Source organism: Neolamprologus brichardi, chromosome 23 (assembly GCF_056152115.1).
Source record: "Neolamprologus brichardi isolate AB-2024 chromosome 23, ASM5615211v1, whole genome shotgun sequence".
NCBI classification, from domain to species: domain Eukaryota; kingdom Metazoa; phylum Chordata; class Actinopteri; order Cichliformes; family Cichlidae; genus Neolamprologus; species Neolamprologus brichardi.
In genome coordinates, this window is record NC_142125.1 from 54,605 (window position 1) to 76,562 (window position 21,958).

Below are 21,958 nucleotides of genomic sequence, written 5' to 3' on the forward strand. Positions count from 1 at the left end.
TACATGCACAGAAATCTCCGGCCAGACCTACATCAATTTGAAAGAGGAATTCCTCCACTGATAGTGATGTAGTTGCTGCACCCGAGGTTCTATGTAGGAGCATAACCAGAAAACAGCCAGTTTAGTGGAGCCCCCTGTTGTACAGAGACACTGCAGACATGTTGCACGGACTCGGATATGCTTTGGCAATCGGCCGCATTTGGGAATTAGCAAATATTTGCAAGCCTTAGCAAATCTGAGAGTGAATGCAGTGCTGTTATTAGCATACACATTGCTTCCAACCAGCAGTTTGGTTACCACAACTACTTGTAATCTGTCACTGAATTAGGAGGCTGGTTTGGTGTGACTAGAGCCGTAAAAGCAACACAAAAAAACAGCTTGGCATATGAACTGTGCAGGATTTCTTTTTTTCTTTTAAGGACGGAGGTTCTCCGAGTATGTTTGCAGTTCCCTAAGAATACAGACTCATTTTATATTAATGGTTTATAGCTTGATTCACTTGTTAGCAAGACATTTGCTACGAGTCTCCCCAGCAGCTCCCGACAAAGGCACCTGCGCGTTGTTTTAACTTCTAAGTAAATAATGAACAAATGACTCGTATGTGCTTTACATAATAGTTAAGAGCATTTTGAGCTCAACAAACTACCTCACTGACTGACTTCTGTGTGTAGATGTGTTTCACAGTTATATGGGCGGGAAAGTTTGCGTGCCTGTGAGAGTGCGCTGTGTGTTTGTTTGCAAAGACCATCCATGTTTTCTTGGTTAAAAGCTTTTTATTGGTTACAATAATTCATGGCAACGTATCAGTATCACCACGCCACTGTACAAGTACAAAAAAAAAGGTCTGGTGTGAAAAAAAGACTATAAAAATTATTCCATAACAAGTGATTATAATTTCACACAATAGCACTGTAAGAGAATTATCATGGCACCAAGTCCCTGGTCTTTACTGGCTTAAAACATAATAAATAAAAATCAAACGAAGGAAGTTTCAGAACAGTAAGTCAAAGTAGATTTGAAGGGCAGTGCATTTTCTTGTGACCATGCGGTGGCGGTCCTGTAATGCTAATGGGGAATACTTTTTTCCTCTGATGAGCGACTTTCAGAAACAACTTTTTCATTTTCTAATGAACTTGCACGGCCTTTGCCAAAAATACTGCGAATGCGTGCAGCAATGACGTTTGCAAGCCTGCTCTGAGGTTCAACATCTGCACTGCATGCGCCAAAGCTGCTGAAAAACAACAGCGTGCAGTCAAGTCTACTTCAATAATGAACACACTGGGGTTTTTGGTACTTTTGGACTCTAAAAGTATCAAATAAGGACATCACGTAGGGCTGCGGGGATGAACTGGAAAAGACTTCAGGTAAATACAACAGTTAGATGAAGTCAAGCACCTGTATTTGTTTTGTTTTTGACTGAAGAGTTTCCTGCTCTACTTGCATGAGCGAACGGCACAGGCACATAAAAGGATTACTGTTCCCGGGTTCCAGCTGCTAATAGTGCTGAATTACAGAGCGACACGATGGTTGTCTGCTAAAAGTCACTGTCAGTAATGCAGACAACACCCCCACACACACAGACACACACTTCCTTTTAAGCTGTTAAGGGCTAAGGTGTTTTTTTTTCCACAGCTAATGTTGGCAAATGAAAGTGAAAAAACTAAAGGAACAGTTCAACATTGTGGGAAAGGTGTTTACTCACTTCCTGGCACGGGGACTCGCACGCTTAGATGACCGAGATGGATCCTATTTATTCTTTAAAAGCGCTGAAAGGCAAAATCTCACAACAATATTTAGAGGCTTCATATTTCTGTTCAGTCATCGTTTGCCTCTCTGGGAAACCCTGCCTTTCATTCTTATTCTTCATGGTGTGGATCTCAGAATAAAGCGCTATGGCTGAATGCAGCTCAGGTAGTATGAATACGAGTCCATTTAATCTTGAAGTTGTTTCTGTTTTTACAGGAAAAATGTTGAGAAAAGTGTTTTTCCTCATTAAGAGAAGCACTTTAATTGAGACAAAGGCCGTTATGAACGCAGCATCTCGTTACTGTCAGGCATCACAGACAGCGCCTACAGAGGTGGACCTCTACCAGTTACAGACTCAGCTGCTCAGTTAGAGTCACACTAGATTAATAAAGTCTAATTTGTACATTTTGGTCACGTTATGCTAATGACACACGAGTGTCAAGTAATTAACCCACGATCGTGTGGTTTGAAGGTCACTCTATCACAAACACCAGGATGGAGACTTTGGATGTTCCTGGCTGTTTAACCCTGATGTATCACGTCTGATATGTGTGGTTTTGTGAGTTTGAGACTTCCACATCGTTACTGTGAATTTTTCCCAGTGAAAGAAATGTCTCAATACATTTTAAAGCAATAAATTGGAAAAACAAACCCATTCACGTATTATGTTGTCTGGTTTCTGTGACGGTCTGAATATTACAGTTTGTATTTACCGTGCCCCCATCCAGTGACATTTTAATGAAATTTAATATTCTGATACGACTGCAAGAAAGCACATTTCCCAAAAGTTCATACTGCTTCTTTAAATTCAAGCTGAGGACCCATGAACACCTTATGTCCACCGAGCTGAATAGAAAAATGAGCTCTGTCAGCACTCTGGGAAAACTCATCGTCCTCTCCTCATCATCACCGTCACATGTAAGCAGCCGCCCTGTTTGATCATCAAACACCAGACTGGATTGAAAATCAGACGCTGAGGTGACTTTTGATTTGATGGAGGAAGAGGAGGAGGAGGAGGAGGCTGCCACTGGAGTACAGTGAGCTAACGTGTAGTTTTCAGTTCACAGCTCAAGGTCTGTGGGTAACTTTGGCACCAGTCTAACACTTGGATCTATACGTTATCCACAAACGTCATCAGATTACACCCCACACACACCTCACACAGATATTCTCAGGTTCAAATAACTGCTTTTTAACATTTGCTGAAAAAGGACTTTCATGATGCAAAGCTGTGACGAAGCAGCAGACGGGTCAGTAGACACGGGGGCAAACAGGCATCTCACACATACTACAAACGGATCTGCAGTAATATTAGAAAGCAGAGTTGTATAAAAGGTGCTGCCGAGCACTCTAAGCCGTCTGTGGTGTTGCGGTGGGTTTTCTGCAGGCATGCCTTCTTTTTGTAGTGTTCTACGGGAAAACGTTCTTATTGATCAGCGGCTAAACAGGAAGCGTGAGAGAAAAACATTACGGTAGCTGAAGCTCGTTTAACCTCCGATTATGAATGATATCGTAAGGCAGAATGGAGACACGATAGTTCCACATCCACAGGTGCACCAACCCTCGTTATCCCGCCCGTGTGGCTCAATGTTTACATCTATAAATAGGCACCTGAGACAGCTGATGGATAGGTCCAACTCACACACGTCACATGTGTGAGTGTTTAAAGCCTTTTAAGGAGCTGAGAATAATGGAAGATGCACGATAAGAAAATACTTAAATCAGAATTACCACGTCTATGTGTAAATAAGTCACGTGTGCTCGACGGTTTAACATTTGTACTACAGTTCATGAGTGCTGTTCTAGCTCTCTACTAAGTGTACATTTCACCCCATATTTAACAGTTCATAATGTTTCTGTTGAAAACAGTGAAAGTGTTAAACCCTTAAAAATGTGTAGTTTCTTCTTCTTTTACAGGCCTGTGGTGGCACTGCTGTGACTTTGGCTGTCATGGTCACACACCTTGTTAATGACACAAACAACCCATCCTTCATTGAAAAAAAACCGTCACGGTGAGCTGTGGCCGTCGTCCCTCCTTCTGACGGAGTCACTAATGTCCTTGGCGGTCCTGACATGAAGCTCCTCCTTTAAAGGGCCGCTCGGGGATAAGGTGTCCACTTGCAGCGCCGTTTTCTACACCAGCGTCATTCGAAGGGCGGCGCGTGATCTCAGATTGTGCAGGCCGTACGAAACAGGGATGCAACGACCTCCTTCAATCCTATCATTGCGACCGAAGCGGCCCCCTGAGCATCCACAGTCCACTCAAGCAGGGCCTCGGATAAAATAAAGTTTCTATCTGAGTCTACAATTCACCAGTTTCTACTTTGGGGCTGGATCCAGACTTAAATCACAACCACAGCACTCCAATCATTTCCTTCCAAAATAAAAGACTGGTGGGAACGCTGGGATTCAGGCTTTTTCTGTTGGTTTTTGTTCTTTTTTAAAAAGAGAGCGATCACAGCCATCATTGACATGAATGCAACATTTACAGGTACAGGGTGCATGAATGATGTCACCACCTGTAACCATAACACAGAGATACAGGTGAATAAGGTGAGTTTTTGGTTTAGGTGTCAGATCCTGTGCACGATGAATCGGCGTCGCTAAATCAACGGGAAAATTTGGAAACGTTACGCTGCTTTGTATCCGTTTAAACTCCCACACGATTTGGCATCTTGTTGCATTACATGAGTATGTCCATTCAAAATAAAATACCATATCAAAAATGATATTTATAAAAAAAACTAAACTCAAGGGCTGGAAATAATCTACAAAAATATATACATACACATTATATATGCATATATGATGCATATATACACACACAATGCTATACATATATATGTATATACTGTCTTTATATATAAATGTACATGTTAGACACCGATGCTAATCTTGTTGTTAGTCATGGTAACACATACCTTTGGAAAATTATTCGTGTGAGGACCAAATCTTCTTTTCTTAACATTTTTACTGGACACTCTGATTTCTGCTGCTGAGCAACGGCTCGCTGAACAAAACTAAACATCTGGTAGGAAGCAGCTGGTGCTTTCTCACAGGTCACCAGCAGAGATGATAACTGGGGTTAAGGAGAGTCAGCTAACACAGTGTGTGCACCCGCCCAGTGATGAGTTGGGATATGCCGGGTGGGGTTGTGGAGGGAGGAGGGGGTAGTTTTTGAGTATGACAGGCTCGTTTAATTCCAGATCCGGAGGAAACTGTCCCAGGAGCCGGTGGCCACAGCCATGCCGTCGCCCGTCACTCCTAAGCAGCTCACTCTGTTGTCGTGGCCCGCTAACACACCTGGAGGGTGAAAAACAAACCAGTCACAGGTCAAAACAAACCTCCATCCCACTGAGACTCTGCAGGTCAGTAATGACTTTAAAACATCAGCTGCATAAGTGATGCAGGCCTTCATGATGTCTGTAATTATCAGCTCGTGTTTTACATCCGTTATCTCGTCCACTGGTTTCACTGGTTTCACTGGTTTGAATTCAACTCACTTCAGAAGAGTTGGATTCAGTTTGCGTGCATGTCCCTCACTTCATCCGAGTCCTTCAACTCTGAATAATACCACAACTTTAATGGGACCAGTCGGCTGTTGAACAATAAGAAGTGCTGCATGTGCACAAGCAGCAACGCTCACTGACGTGCACGTCGTCAGCTGACAGACGCCACCGATCGTTAAAAAGCAACATGGGCGTCTTCATGAACACAAACTGTTTACAGGAGCTGAATAAGTTCTTGTCAGTAGTAGAGAACCCACAGAGTTCAGGTGTGACTCACCTGCACGCTCGCCCTTCAGCGTGTCCCAGACGTTGCAGTTGAAGTCATCATAGCCGGCCAGGAGCAGGCGGCCGCTCTTGGAGAACGCCACGGAGGTGATGCCGCAGATAATGTTGTCGTGGCTGTACGTCATCAGCTCCTGGTCTGCACGCAGATCAAACAGCCTGCAGGTGGCGTCGTCAGAGCCCGTCCCAAAGGCATTCCCATTGGGGAAAAACTGTCGGGGGGGGGACATGGATCGCGCAGATAAGTGATGAATTGTTTTCAGGGTTTTGTCTCTAAGGAAGTCGTTTCTATGACGATGCCTGTTTTACACTGCCAGGAAAAGATTATAATACAGGAAGCATGACAACAACACACTGATAGATGATGATTGTTGTCAAACAGTGACGTCAGCCGGTTCCTCCGCAGGAAGGTGCTCAGCTTCAGTCGCTCTGCTTTCATCACACTGACGTAAAGGCCGTGAACTTTAACCTTCACGTCTTCAGGTTTTTAAAATGAGCCTTTTTCATTTGACTAAATGATAACTTTATCAATACATTTCAGTCAGACTCCACCCTCTTTGGCTGGGTGCTCTCCTGCTCAACATTTGCTCCAGTATTATCCCGGTTCTCTGTCAGGCTACGGTGACAGCCGTTTGTTTGGAATAAACAGGATCAGCCCACAATTTTCCCAGAAGTCTGCTACGCGGAAGCGCTCATAACAAAGATCAACACCAGGCCACATTTACTTCTAAAATGCTGAGACATAATCGATCTGTCTTTGTGATCGTCGACGCTCCCACGTCTCCTTGTGATTAAATCTCGGGTACTCACGGTGACGGCGTTGATGTCAGACACGTGGCCGGTGAACGACTGCCTGCACATGCCGTCGCGGATGTCCCACAGCTTGGAAGTGGCGTCACAGGCTCCCGACACAAAGGTCTTGTAGTCCGGGCTCAAAGACAAGCTCATCACATCGCCTGTGTGGCCAGAGAAGCTTGTAGTTTGCTGGCCTGTCTCTATGTCCCACAATGCACTGCAACGAGGAAGCAGGACAGACATATGAACTCTTCATGAAAAATATGCTTTATTAGACTTTCTTATTCATGCGTCGTATTGCAAGATCATCGCAGTGATCAAAGGCTCTGCACGCAGCTTCACAAACCTTCTGCGATGACAACAACACGTTACACAGCTCGTAAGAGCGTCCGCAGTCTACTGCAAACATCACTGGAATATTTCCATCATGAAGAGAACTGAACGGTTTAAACTCACCAGGTGGTGTCTCCAGAGCTGGTGAGTATCTGGTTATCATCCAAGAAACGGCAGCAGGACAAATAACCTGGAGGCAAACAGAAGGTTCCAGATGAGACTCCTGTGTGCGCCCCACTCACACTGTGTGTTTCCTCTACCTACTGTCAGCTCTTCCACATGTTTCACACTGGCTGTGCTTCCTAATGCAAAGGGATTAATGTCTCCTCCTGAAATCAAACTGGGATGTTGTGTGTGAGCCACTATGCTGTAGCCCTTATGGCCCCCGTCAGCCACGCAGGATCTACATCTACAGTACGAAGTCAGATTCAAATGTTTAATATGAAAACAGAATAAATAAATATAAGGGTCGCTGGTCTCTGCCTCCCCCAGACTCACCTGTCTGATCTTCACTTTCCAATAAAAGCAACAAATAATCAATAAAAAAAGAAAGAAACATGAAAGATCTTATTGAGGGTCTGTGAATTATGACAGAGTGTCAGGGCCACATTAAGAGAAATATTATTCATTCTGAGAATAAAGTTGAAATGTGAAGATTGATGAATCAAACGCCTCCACGCCAGCCTCTAAACCGGCTCATGTAGGTGAGTTAGTGAAACGACCCAATGATCATGCTAGTTCTGGTTTTCCTTCTGATCGGCTGCAGCTTTCTGCAGAGCTCATCCTTAACTTACCCCCACCCTGTGTTTACGAGCTAAAACACAAACGATGACTTTCTGAGACTCTGACGTACAGTTTCACTAACTTTTCCCCTTCTTGTGGCTCTAGTGCTCGTTTGTAATTAACCATTCGTTTCTTGGCTGGGCGTGTGCTTACCTGTGTGTCCAGGTAGCTCTCTGGTGACGCGCACGTTGCCTTCGCGGGTCTTCAGGCTGTATATGGAGCAGATGTTGTCCAAACCTCCGCAGGCCACGTAGTTTCCAGAAGGGGCGTAGGCGCACGTCATCACCCATGAAGAGCGCAGAGGGATGGCGTGCATCTGATTAAAGGGAAAGTGATTTCTTTATTAAATACAGTGAAAGCGCTTCATGTGGCGCCTTAGTTTGACTAAAAGCTTCAAGAGTTCAACGGATGAAAATTACATCAAAACATTATTTTCACTTATAGGAACTTAAGTAAAAAGGAAATGAAAGGATGGATTCTTCTATTCCTTCATCTGGTGCTGCTGCAAACAAAACAAAATAAAGAAAGTAGAAGCCATAATTAACTGATGCATACGTGAGAGATGAGGGTCTGAAATCACTATTTTACTTTGCACGGGGTTGGATCTTAATGCAGTTGTAGATGTTACAAAAATCACAACAAAAACAATCAAACCTTGTTTGTTGTGTAGCTGTCCCAGATGATTAGCTTCCCATCTTGTGATGCACTGACAAGTAACCTAAAAACGAGAAGAGCAGCGTGACTCTGAGCTCGTGGTGAAAAGCCTACACGAGCTAAGCTGCATGCACCCGGTTTCATTAAAAGCAAGCCAGCCTTGCAAGTTACTGTGCTGCACTGTCAGCCTGGTTACAACGCTCTCACTTCTCCCGCTGGAAGCCTCTTCGTCCCGGGTAATGTCCCACTCTATGGAATATTTATTACCCCAGCTACATGAAAGTCTACTGTCGGGTGGGAAAGCGCTAGAAAGAAGCAGAGGTGGGGCGGCTAAATGTATCGGCAGCAAAAATAGCCCCGAGAAAAGGTGGAGCCAGAGATGGGTACGATAGGACGAGAGCTACAGATGGTGCAGATGCACAAACAGCTGGAACCCCTCCCTCCTATCCTGACTGGGTGTTTCCATCTCTCCGGGGACAGGAAGTAGCTTGTTGGTGCTGCGGTACAAATCAAGAGGAGAGCTATCATGCTCAAATGTCAGTAGCTGTATACAAATCAAACAGTGGCCACCTGCAGGGTCACCGGGAGGGTGCGAGGCACACCCAGGCACACCGACACACCAACGAGGACAGACAGCCCTGCATCTGATCACAACCTGCTAATAAAACTGCATCTTATGTTAAGAAAAAATACAAAAACAGAGACACTTATTAATCTGTATCTACGTATTGCCTAAGGATTAGTGATGCATGCACACTGATGGTGACATTAACTGCTCCGTCTCAGTGTCATAACTGCAGCAAACCGTTAAAAAGGCAGTTTGTAAGCTTGAATTCATCGAGCACTCAGTGCATGTAGCGACAGCTGAAGATTTCCTCTCTGGGAAAATTTGAAATATAAATATATTAATTATTTTAAAAAATGTTCTGATTTTAGGAACTTACAAACTGCATCCTTAAGAAGATTATTAAATAAGCTGTGGAGCTGCGATTACTATTGTGCTCACAGTAAAACGGTGCTCGTCCCATTTATGGTGGTATTAGTCATATTAATAGACAGGTAGCAGTAAAAACATGAACAGCAGTAGTGGTAGTAGTTTAGCCCCACACCTGGGACTGTCGTCACTGCACCAGTGCATCGCATTGGAAGACAGACACAAAGAAAGAGAGTGACACACACAAAGATACAGTTTTTAACAGCAATAAATACGAGATGTTGTGAACCTCACGACTGTCATTTTTGTTGTGCAGCACACTTTCACCTGGAGCTTGTTGGTCTACAAACTGTTAATAAATGAAGCATCAACAGAGATTAATCAGGATGTGACTGAGGATTTATGGTTACGACTGCTTTCTAAAGGTGTGTTCATATTTGCAGACCATCAGCCCCACAGGCAGACTCCATGCAGTCTGACCACTGTCATTCTGTTACTGACCAACCAGGACTCAAATTCAGTGCCAGCACACAGCCAGCTAAAGACAAAGCAGATCAACTACTGCCAATTCAGAACAGATGCTATCAGGCGAAGCAGCATCTCAGTGAAGTCCAAACTCACTGCTCTGGACTCCTCCAGCAGAAAACAGCTGAGTGATTAATGTACGAATACAACAAAAAGCCGTAGTAAGCAAACGCTCAATGAGAGAGCAGAAGATAAACAGCTCGAGTGAATTTCACATCCTGGCTGCAGTTAATAATTCTGTTAATAACCAGCACACTACCTGGAGTCACTCCCCCAGTGCATTGCATAGATCTTGGCCAGGTGGCCCCTGAGAGTGCGTCGCGTCCGCATCTGTATCCGGCCCACCGAGTCCAGACCAGCTGTGATCTGCCAAAACACAGGAAGACGTGTCAGCGGTTACACTAGAAGGCTCACTCATCAGTGGACACCAGCGGCGGCTGCAAAAACAGGCCATTATCTGTCGACGAGGCAGCGGGGCGAACGTTAGACGAGCTCGCTGCACGTCTGTGGGATATTTATATGGATCCATTGACAGCATGTGTGAATACTGAGATCCCCTGTTCTTATTCTGATTTACATGAGATATAATTGATCAAAGTAACACGTGTGGATCTACCAATGAACCGAATGGTAAATGCATTTATAGATATATAGTAACCTTAAACTCGTACCTGTGACAGCGTGGAGTCGCTGCAGGCTTTTCTGGCATCCTGCAACATAACAAAACGGGAAACTTTAGCGTGTTCGACCACCACGTAGCAAACGGCTTATCAATGTGTTTAAACCTGATTCACTGCCAGTCGCAGAGATGATCCAACAGCAATCACACAGACCGACTGATGTTTATTCAAGTGACTGACAGAAGTTACACACGTCACAGTGTCGCTGCATGCAGTGAACACACACGTGTGATGTACGCACACACGCAACAACAATATAAACAAAAAAGCACAAACAGCATGTCGTCGTACCCGAATCTGATTGCGTAGTTGCTCAGCTTCCTGTCGCAATTGTTCCAGCTCGCTCATTGTTTCGCTGATGGGCCGCGCTCTGCACACCGACTACGCTGGGAAAACACACGTGCCTGCTCACACACGCATGCAAACTCACACGCACGCACACACACACACACACACACTCACGCACACTTTACCAGCTGACGCCTGCAAGAAAGACAGACAGAAACACTTTAGGTTGAAGGATGAGAAACAAACACAAGTATCCTGTTTGGGTTCACACCAAAGAAGAAGGTGCTGCAGAGGGTGGGGCGGCGGCAGCTCCACGGGTGGTCTGGCTCTTCAAACACCCTCAGTCTGGTTCAAAAGGCCATCTGAGCCCAGCTCTGACCTTTACTGGCTCAATCAGCCTTTTGTGTTGCTGCATTGCACTGGCTGCTCCGCCCGCCGTCTGTGTTTTTGTGTTGAATGTGCTCTGTTGTGTACTGTGGGCAGATCTGGATTGTCTATTTGATAACATGTCCAAGTGGAAAAAGCATATATTTTTCAGTTTGTGTGTGATTGTCTAAATGTGTGTGTCAGGGTTAAGTGCGTCATCCCTTTGCAGATGCATGCGCACAAACATGCGCGCGCACATGCCGGTTGCCACTTCCTTTACCTTGGGGAGTCTGAATGTGGGTCACAGAGCACTTACACACTCCTTGGAAATGTTTGGACAGCAACCCCCCTCCACACGCCTCCAACATGCCCCGCCCCCTGACGTTCCACTGTTTCACAGTCCAGAAGACAAACTCAGTGAGATTACATTTTTAGTCCCGTTTTCTAAAATTCAACAATTAAAGTTCAGTCTTTCCTCTTCACAGGACACAGTGCAGATGTAACGAGGAGGATGTTTGTGTTTCAGCTTCAGTTTTGCAGATGCTTTAAAACCGTGGTACACGAGGTGGAAAAAAGGCAGGTAAACAACTTAAGATAATGATAAGATGTTTATACAGTTCAGATGACTTTTATCTCGACATCACTTGAGCTGCTTTTGGCTGTTTTTCCACTGCACTGACACAACAGAGACCTCGACTGCTCGTCGTGGCCTCGGCTCAGCCAACGGGGCCTTTGACAGGCACTGCAACGCTCTCAGCTGTCTAGGAGTGACGTCACTGTCGCTGACGCAACCCCCACTAAGAAGGGTCTGGGCGTCAGCTCTCCGGTGATGTGCCCCCACGCTATCACTGCTATGGATCCACTAGCCTGTACCTCTCTGCCACGTCACCATGTGCCTCTCGTGGATGACCATAACACCCAGTTTGACCTTCTCCACCTTCTGGTTATGGTGGGAGATGACGTGAGAAATGATTCAGCTTCATAGGCTGACAGACAGAAGGATATCCAACCAGACACTGCAAGCACTGATTTATGGGAGATGTTCCAGTAGTGATTATTATTCATTCAGCAGCTAAAACAGAACACATGAAAGTGCTGTCGTAAGCACAAACACACGCTCATACAACATTTACGTGTAGTGACTTACAGTTGTGAAACTCGGGTCGTTTGTGTATTTTTTCCCTCCACTTGTGTGATTTGAGTCATGCGTGCAGCCAGTGAGCTGGCCTACAAAGACCTAGATCATGGCGCAGGATCAAGCGCAACAAAAGCGGAGCTGTGTGTTGCAGCTGCCCATTGTTTAGTATGTGGTGCCAGTATAGCAGATAGGTCTGCTTGGCACCGCCGCCACATTTGGGGCCTCTGCGATAGGCCACGGGAGGCCACAATTGCTACTTCTCTGCACAGCATCCAAGCACACAGCCCTCCGTGCATTCATTCATCTTGTTCAGCCTGGTGCTCGCAGTGGCCGACAGGACACCGCGGTGCCTAAACTGGGATAAAACATCTGCTGCCTGCTTCAAACTGTGGACATGTAAGACAGAAAGGCACTGGTGGAAATAATCACAAACGCTGCATTTTATTTTGAAAACTGACCACGGGTATTTTCGGCTGCTCCCTTATTTCCCAAGGGATCGGGACAGCGGACAGATGTGCATCTTTGATTGTGCAAAGACGCCAGGCCTGGGCCCAGCACTAGCTGCTGATGCCCCGAGCCCGGGTGTGTCTCCTCCTGGTCTCATACCGCAGAGCTTTCCCATTACAGGTGAATGTGTCAGCTGCTAAATCACTGAGAATAATCTCAACAAACAGCTTGAACATCACTCAGTGTGCACAAAATGTTTAGCTATAAAGCCAAAGTGACCTTTATTTAATGACTTCTCATTAACAGCAGCAATCAAATGTAATGAGTAATGACTTAAGTACTGATCAATATAATTCACAAAGTGTTTCACAAAGCATCAAATCATCAGGACAAAGAACATTTTAATTAAGACACGAGAAATCTATAAAATAAGTAAAAACTACGATATATTAAAATGACATTTAGATTTGTTACAGTAACAGAAAAAAAACACATGGCCTCAAAGCCTGCAGTATAATAATCTTTTTTTTAAACTCACCGTTTTTAGTTTCTTTGAATGTTAATTAATAGTTTAATAGTTTGACTATGATACTGGCTGCTGTTGCTGCTTTTATGACTTAATCACTACTGCGAACCTGTCTGTGTTTATCATGTGTGAGGAATACACACGTTATCTGAACTGCATCCAACTCCAAGACACTCTACACACCTCTACATCCGTGTCAGACTGTTCAGTGTCTGCTCCTGCAGACGCACAGACACAGTGTTTCATGTTAAGGCAGAACTACACCTAAGGACACCATGGGAACTCCAAAGGCAAGTCCTATGAGATCTAAATCAGAAAAATCCAACTGTGAGAACACACAGCGGTCTAGTTTGGTTAACAGAGCAGCAGCTTTAGGGGCACGGCAAAATGAAATGAGCAGGAAGTTTACCAACATGCAGGTGTGGACACACTTGGGCTGCGAGCACCTCGTACCAGTGCTTACAGTAAGTTGTTCATATTATGACTTCTGAAATCATATCTTATACCTGTATACAGCACAAATCCTCTTATTATTAAAAAGAATGACTTACACTTTCACATAGTTTGCTTGTGATAAAATTTTAATTACTTGGAATCAATCAGTGCTCTAAACCAACGTTTTTCAGGCTCTTGTCTAGCGAGCACTCAAAGCACTTTATACAATTGTTCACACAAGCTCTTTTTGCTTTGTCTAAGTGCTCTATCACCCTCAGATGAAGGCATCAATATCTGGGATCGAACCACCGAGCTTCCGATTACTAGATAAGATTGACTAGTATTAGATTTGTTTGTTTGTCTTCAGCTGATGTGCTGAGTTATTTGTTAGAAAACACACCAAAAAGACAAAACGTGATTTGTAGTGAATGTGCACCTACTGAAATGGGTAGCAGGCTATGGTTCAGCGTGTGAAACTGCAAATGCAGCAGGGCGACTCCACAGGTGTGAACTTGTTCAGGTGACCTACAGACTATTCCAGACATCTGGAGAATGAAGCAAATATCTGAAAAATGTGCCGTATGGTGATAGGCTTCCTGCAATAACTAGAGCACATATGAAACTGCACAGGAAATATGCACCATGATTATGATTTCATTGCTTCCACACTTGTTCTGAAGTAGTTAATGCTTAAATAAAATCCCCCCAAAGCGTCACGCTGCTCTCTGGGTCAAAGCAGAGGCCCAAACCCGAGCATATCAGTTTATAGTAGGACATAAACCTCTGCGAAACACCGAGCTGCGGACGTTTGTCACTTTAGAAGTCATCCTTTCGACCAATCAGCTAGCCGGTCATGCTTTCCCCACATTTAAAAGCTTTTTTTAAACAGTGAAACGCTTTACTATGCAAAGACCAAAATCAAAATGTATTCCATGTTTACAAACGTGTAAAGACTGAATACATCCGTGACACACGGACCAAAGAGCAAACGGCACCAGTTGATGCTCAGGGGAAGGCTGTCGTGTATATTTAGGAGAAAAGGAAAAGAAAATCTACGCAACCACATATGAGAGAACCAGATGTATGAAATGGAAATATCTGAACTGCTGTCTGCCCAGTGAAGGGTTTTGCCCCTACAGTTCCGCCTGACAGTGTGTAAAAGGCCGCGTTTGGTGAGCAGAGACGTTTCAGCAACGTAAAGCTTTTAGCTTAGAGAAAGAAAACAGCGCAGCCCGGGAACAGTTATTTCAACACCGCTGCCTGGAGTGAACCAGCTAACGGCGGTTTTTGCATATCAGCCGAGCTCAATGTAAAACAAACAAAAACAGCCGCGACCAGAGTAGGAAATAGCGTTTGTAAAAGAAAAATAAAAAAACGCCACCAAAATATCAAGACTTGAGTGCACGTCCTCACCTGAAAACAGGCGGTTTGGGGCTCCGTCCGTCCTTCAGTCCGAGTCACACCGATCCGTTTTCACACGACAACCATGGCCGCAGCTGTGAGGGAATCGCAAAGGGAGCTAATTTTAAGCCCGTTTTAATCGGTTTAAATGGTCAGAAGCGAGCGCGACTCGTGTCGGATTTGACTAAAATTTTCACCAAGCAGACTAATCACCACACCCATGAAAGTGGGAACATAGCAACAGCCTACGCTGAGGGGTGCCCGCTACATGACACATTCATATTCATGTTTCCTTGTTAATACAACAACTTATAGTGTAACCATGTCGTACTAAATTAGTTATAATTACGTCAATAATCTCGAGGAATCATTAAAAACACTTTAACTAGCTCTAGAAACATCTTTAATGACACGTACACCCTACGGGTGAAATGGTACCGTCTGGCAGCTCCCTCTACAAAAAGGAACCGAATGGGATACAGGAAACAAATATTAGACCTAAAAAGCCAGTCATTGTAGTGGTTCAAACGACACATCTAAGGTTTGCAAACTCCACCTTTGCCCTCTCATTCAAATACAAACTGAGTTAATAACGCAGACACTGCAGTAGAAGTGAAAGTGAGGAGACTGCAGTGTTTTAACAACTTCACGAATGTAGTCTGTCAACAGCAACAGTTGTGACCACAGACTAGTGATGGCTGAGACGTGAAGGTACCTGCAGGTAGAGCTCCGCACCGTGAAAGGCCAGACAAGAAATGATTAATCAAAATCAAAAATGAGTGGTAAGTGCAGCTCTAATGACAAACATAGCTTGCTCTTCATCATCAAAGTAGCAGAAATATTTGTCTACTTTCTCTAGTCATCCTTTGGTTTCTTGACAGTTTAATGGATTTCGTTGCTTTACTATTCAGACAAATCTAATGAGTGAGTTAGAATTATAAATCTGTCTAAAACAAACTGAAATCCCTCAGGAGACAGCTGTGCCAAGTCTCACCCTGGCACACAGCAGTTGGCCTGCAGTGGGTTCATTGAAAACAATCTCTCTCCATTAGGACAGGATGAATATTTAATGGGGCCAATGAAAGGGAGCAGTGGGATAGGCTTTTCCATATCTCTGCACGAGCCATAATCAATGGAAGGGAGATGAAAGTTTTCCAGCGCCTGGTTTCCTTTCGGAGTTGCATGGGGGCAGATTAAGTCTAATTTAATTCATACACACAGCAGTAGTATGAGGATTAGGATTACCATGATAGCAGAGACATATGCCTTGGATGGTTTGCCATTAGTGCCAATGGGATTACATTTTCTTTATTTTACAGTGTTAATTTGCACAGCCTCGGAACAGGATATTATTCACAGTATGTTTTATTCATTAGCCTGTATGCATACATTAAAACCACACATTCTACAGCATTTAGCAAAATAGATCCGTAGGATGACACCTGCCAAAACCACAATCAATAATTTGCCCATGTGTTATAGAAAATACATCTTATCAGTCATAATGAAGATAAGCAGAACATTTAAGTGGTTTTAGTATTACTGTTTCATTTATAGCGTGCATGTAAAGTTGTACTAACAAGTTTAAGCCAGCCGGTTTCACAGATGACATAATACTGGGTCACCCTTTAGCGTTTTGTCAGATCATGTCTGAAGTTTGAATAGACTCCTAATTGCACAAGGTAGAGCTAAATCACGCAGCCTGAACACCGCTACAGCTCAGCTCTAGTCATGCGCTACATTAGTCAACACTGAGTGCTGTAGTTTTTTGGGTTTTTTTGTAGTGTTTTGGATCAGAGATTGGTTTTAAATGGAAGATAACTGCCTAAGAAGAAGTCAGCTTGTGTTCTCTCAGTAAAAAAGACTGAATTCATTAACCAGCTGAGAATCGCAGTCAGTGTGTCCAAAAGCACATCCTAGGCCAATCAGGTCCCTTGGTCCATTGCTTAGCAACCAGAAAGGAAGAAGCAGGGTTGGGGGAGCAAATTGACACTGTAAAAATAGAACATCAATAGCCTGGTGTGTGAAAAAAAGGAAGACACACATGTTGCCGAGGCTATAAATAGTGTTCTGGAGCCTGGAACAGGTATTGTGTACAGTAGCTTTGTCGTGTTGTACATTTTTGCATTTATTCGAATTTAGCAACACAGCTCAATGCATAGCAGTCATGCAAGTGAATAACATCATTTGAATTTTACGACGGTTTTATGGTGTAGGAGAAACAGCAAGAACTGACGTACCTGTATACTGCTGACTACAAGTCATCCCAAAACCATCAACAGGTCGGCACAATTTGGATTTTTCTGTTTGTCAGCGTGGATACAAAATTCTCAGCATGCTGTAATAATACATTTCAGCGTGTTATCACTGATGTTTATGGAAATCCATAAGGGGAGGGGGGTTAGGGTTTGTTTGTTTTTCGTTTTAGTTAATAAATAATAAATAATAATAATATAAAATCACCAGGATAATATCTGATCTTTCTGCCTCATATCATAAATCTGTGTGCATATTGTTCAGGGGAATTCCAGTGATCTTTTCTCATATTACACCACCTTCATATATGACATTTTTAAACTGGGTAATGCATGTGTCTCGTGTAGAACAGTGTGCTCAAAAATAGATCTATCATATCCAATTCAGTTTCACAGGACTGCTCAATAATGACCCCAAAACGTGGGGGATCCGATCGAGTGGAGACAATGGGACGTCCTAAATGTTGGGGTTTTTTGAATCCCGATGTTTCGATTTTAGGCCACATGCCGTCACACCCCCATGTAATACTTTCACTGTATCAGAGGCAATTAAAATGTGTAGCAACAGTAAAAGGCTTTATCGGGGCCGTCTTATCCACCAGACATCTCCCGGGGAGGCAGGCCGTTGTCAGGGTAACCCTCACAAATGGCAACTGACGTCAAAAAGGTAGGAGAAATACCAGGGAGAGCCAGAGCTGCTATGCATAATGGATTATTGGAAAAAAAGGCCCTCTTGAAGAGTGCAAAGTGACTTAAAATATGCGTGCCTTGCTGAGCTCACAGTCCTGTCTCACTCTGTGTGATGAGGAAAATAGATGTTGGCAAATTCTGGGTTTTACTTGCAGACTGCCACAGCTTAGCCTTGATTGGCCCTTGTCAAATTATGTATTTTGAGTAAAAGCTTGATGGAGAACAATCTCTGAATTTGGACACATAATGGTCTATGTCCTGTGACCTCTGTGTCATTTCTCAAAGTGCTGTGCTCCTCATTACGTTATATTCTGCTTCCAAAGAGCCAGCCTGCTTTCTGGAGCAGTGGGTCCCGGCTTCCTGAAGGTCTTTCAAACTTTTTCTTTGGACATTGTCTGCTTTTGGTGCACAACGTGGTGCAAAAACATGGCATATCTCAGCATAGTGTGCAGCGCATTATTAAAAAAATGTAGGAGACTGGCCTACAAAAACTATCTACAGCAGAGGATCAGTATGCGAATCAAATCTAGTAAAGACCTGACACATGATGCATTTGAGAGATGCATCTGACCCTTTATTTGACCCATCTATGTTCAAGTCTCACAAATGGTCTCAGAGGAAAGGTGTCTGTCAAGAGCCATTCTTAAGGAAGGGAAACAGAGAGAGGTGAAGGCTGAGGTTTGCCAAATTACACAAGAGCTGGACAGAAAATCAGTAACAACAGGCGTCTGGAGTGATGAATCCTAATTTGAAATTTTATGTTCAAATTGTCAATATTTACAGAAGAGGTGAGGAGACACTGTGTCTTCAGCTCTGCCATGGTTTTGATGCTACATTCAGTGCGGGTCTTGGCAATTGATGTCATTATGAACTCGTAAAAATAACACGAAGGGTTTAGGTTCTTGTCTAATGTCAGTGCTATTCCTGGGCCATGAGAGTGTCATGCAGCAGCAGCTTGGCGAAGAACCCGTCTGTGATCATGCCTCGCGTGTTGTGCTGGGAATCACACTCCTCGATCAACGACTGTGAAGTCATGTACTGCTGCTATCACATTGGTAGAGCAAAACAGAAGTATGGACGTGTAATACAGAAGTGACACTGTGTCCATTTAGGAGAAGATAATACATCTATATGTATGGATCTGTGCGATGCCATTATTATGACGTCATTAACTTTTTCACATAGAATAAAATCAGGTTTAACCCTGGAGAACCCATGGGGTCAGAGCCGACCCCATTGGTTTTCTAGGGAAACCATGGGGTCAATTTTGACCAATGGGGTCACCCCATTGGTCAAAATTGACCCCATGGGTTCTCCAGGGTTAATTTTTTTTTTGCCCACGAAGCTTTATGTCTCCAGCACACAACATTAAATTACAAGAAGAAAAATTTAGAGCACGAGTGTTTTTCTATAATGTTAATATCCAGGTTAAAATCAAATAAATGTACTAGTGTCCAAAGATTTATCTATTTGTTGAAAAGCTGCATATTTTTTGATGCTATATTTTCACTGTGGGTTTCAAAAATACACAATTTCCACATTTATTAATCAAACGACGCCCTCAATTACATTAAGGAAGAGCAACCCTTAATCTTTTGATTTAGGGAGAAGCTGCGGAGGAAATGTGCAAACAGAAGAAGTGAGAGTGTTTCAGTCCAGGGGAATCCCAGACACTTCTGTAAACCAGGGGTGCAACAAGCAGCACAAAGCATGAACCAACATGCTCTGAGTTTCCAAAGAAGTCGATCACACATCAGTATTGGGGGAGTGAGGAATAACCTTGGTGTGCTAATACCACCGTTTGCAGAGGCTGCCAAACTTCAACCCTCCGACGCCACGTGATCATTAATTTATTACCACGAGCACACTATTTCTTTCCCCTTTTTTTGACTTGACTTTTTGGTGCACCACAGATTTTTAACATGAGATAAGACCCACAGTTCACCTCTGCAATGCCTCAAAACCAACTTTATACCAGGTACAAAGTCTGAGTTCACAACCTCACTAAACACCACAGTCACCAGCGTTTCCTCTATTACACTGCAAACACCAAAAGGTGAGTTAAGTGCCTGAAAAATATCCGAGTTTTAGTAAGGTTTATACTGCAGACTTTAGCCTCGGAAACATAATTTTTCTATCAAAAAAAATATTTAAATACTATATTAAAACAGTAGGAATATTCTCATTTGTACTTGAATGTATACAGTATTCAGTATTCCTGAGTAAGTACATTTTCCCTGGTAAATATAGAGGTTACTGCGCCAACACATCATTGCTGTGAATCAAAAAGCTTGACATTAAAAAAAAGAATGAAAGCTTTTCTACCTTTTCCAGTGCAGATGAGGAGGGGAAGTGGCTGTTTCTGCATACGTCCTAAATGGCATGGATTATGAGTCGCACAGAGCGCTGTGGTTTCAGTTCTTCCTTTCAGCCGTGAGTGTAGATGCTGCTAGGAGGAGCAGCAAATGGAGAGCTAGAGGATGGAGAGCTACTGAGTGGGAGGGTGATGATATATGGGGGGGAGACAAAGGATAGCCGATGGAGTAGTTTTTCTATTAAAGGGACAGAGTTGATTTCTTCAGTACTAGTTGAAGAAGGTAAATAAATAGAAATGAAAGAATAACTTTTTTTTACTTTCCCACCAAAAAACTTGTTGCAGGTCCCTTGGCAGGTGGCCACACGTGTGTGTTCATACAGGGCTTCCTAGAAGAACAGCATAAACAAAATTGGCTCCAAAATACTCGTCAACCTTTGACATGAATCTGACGCGCATCTTAAAACATGAGCATTTATAGTTTGAGACATCTGTGTGACTTCTGATTTTACCATTCCTGTATATGAAAACTTGTTTTTTTCCATTTGTGAGTCAAAATTTTGAGTTAATTTCTTAGAATTTCAATTTAAAAATATCCAAGACAATAACTCAAAACTGAGAAAATTACTTGAAGTTTTGAAGAATTAAGCAAAACTTCTGAGGCAACAACAAATAATAAATTTCCACTTTGCTTTACCTGGTAAATTTTTTAAGATTTATTTTTAATGGCAGAAACGCGCTTCTATTCATACACAGCCTGTATATACTTGTTTAGACACTGCCTCATGTCTAAATGTAAATGATCCACTCCCACAGTAACACTTTTGTCCTGTATGTGCTTCCTTTCTGTAACGGTTTAGAATATTCTAAGACAAAAATGTTGATTCAACAGCATCCTTCTGAGATTGTGGTCCATTTTTACATAACAGCAGCAACTGCGTGACGTCTGTTCCACTAAATCTCACAGGTGCTCTAATGGATTGAGATCTGGTGACTTGAGGTCATTTGAGTACAGTGAACTCATTGTCATGTTCAAAAACCCAGTTTGAGATTACCCGAGCTTTGTGACACAGCTCACTCTCCTGCTGGAAGCAGAAGACGGCTACACTGTGCTAATACAGCCGAGCTATTTCCTTTAGCAACTGCTGAGTGTTGTTGCTGATGGACACGGTCAGCAACAACACTCAGGTAGGGTGTGGTTAAATGATGATCAGTTGGTACTGAGGGGTCCAAAGTGTGCCATAAAAACATCCCTCACACTATTAGAGTACCAGCAGACTGAAGCATTAACAGAAAGCACAGTGGATCCATGCTTTCATGTCATTCACCCAAAATCCGACCCCACCATCTGGATGTCACTCAGAAATCAAGACTCATCGGACCAGCTAGCATCTTTCCAATATTCTGTTGCCAGTTATGGTGAGGCTGAGTTGTTACCTGTTCTTGCCGAGAGTAGCATCTGGTGTAGCATCAGGGGTGCTGGTTGTTCAGAGGTGCTCTTCTGCCTACCTTAGTGATATTTGAGTTGCTTCTTATTAGATTAAAACAGTCTGGCTCAGTCGCTCAAAATTACCTTTCTTCCCCATTCTGATGCTTGGATGTGTCTACATGCCTAAATAGAGCTGCTGCCATGTGACTGTCTGATATTTGCATTAACGAGCAGTTCAACAGATGTCCCTTTGTTGTACCTAACAACGTGACAGTAAACAGTGCTCAGAGCATATCACACCATGACTGAATCATCGCAGTAATCAGCAGCTGCAAAGATCCATAAAATTAAACCATGTCAAATATAATAAACGTGTACGCTGCTTTTATGATTTTTATCTTCTCGTCCCTCTGTGTACATCATAACTA

The 21,958-nt window shown here is 43.4% G+C and overlaps 1 protein-coding gene across 1 annotated transcript; it reads right to left on the reverse strand.

The window, feature by feature from the left end:
- Positions 1 to 753: 753 nt before the first annotated feature.
- Positions 754 to 15,091, reverse strand: LOC102787011 (guanine nucleotide-binding protein subunit beta-4). The gene is made up of 10 exons (XM_006803318.3): positions 14,855 to 15,091; positions 10,533 to 10,724; positions 10,233 to 10,271; positions 9,821 to 9,927; positions 8,103 to 8,166; positions 7,602 to 7,764; positions 6,789 to 6,855; positions 6,348 to 6,549; positions 5,533 to 5,749; positions 754 to 5,049 (listed from the first exon to the last, which is right to left on the reverse strand). The coding sequence occupies exons 2-10, from the start codon at positions 10,587 to 10,589 to the stop codon at positions 4,943 to 4,945; spliced, it is 1,023 nt and encodes a 340-aa protein (XP_006803381.1). The 5' UTR covers positions 10,590 to 10,724; positions 14,855 to 15,091; the 3' UTR covers positions 754 to 4,942.
- Positions 15,092 to 21,958: the final 6,867 nt, after the last annotated feature.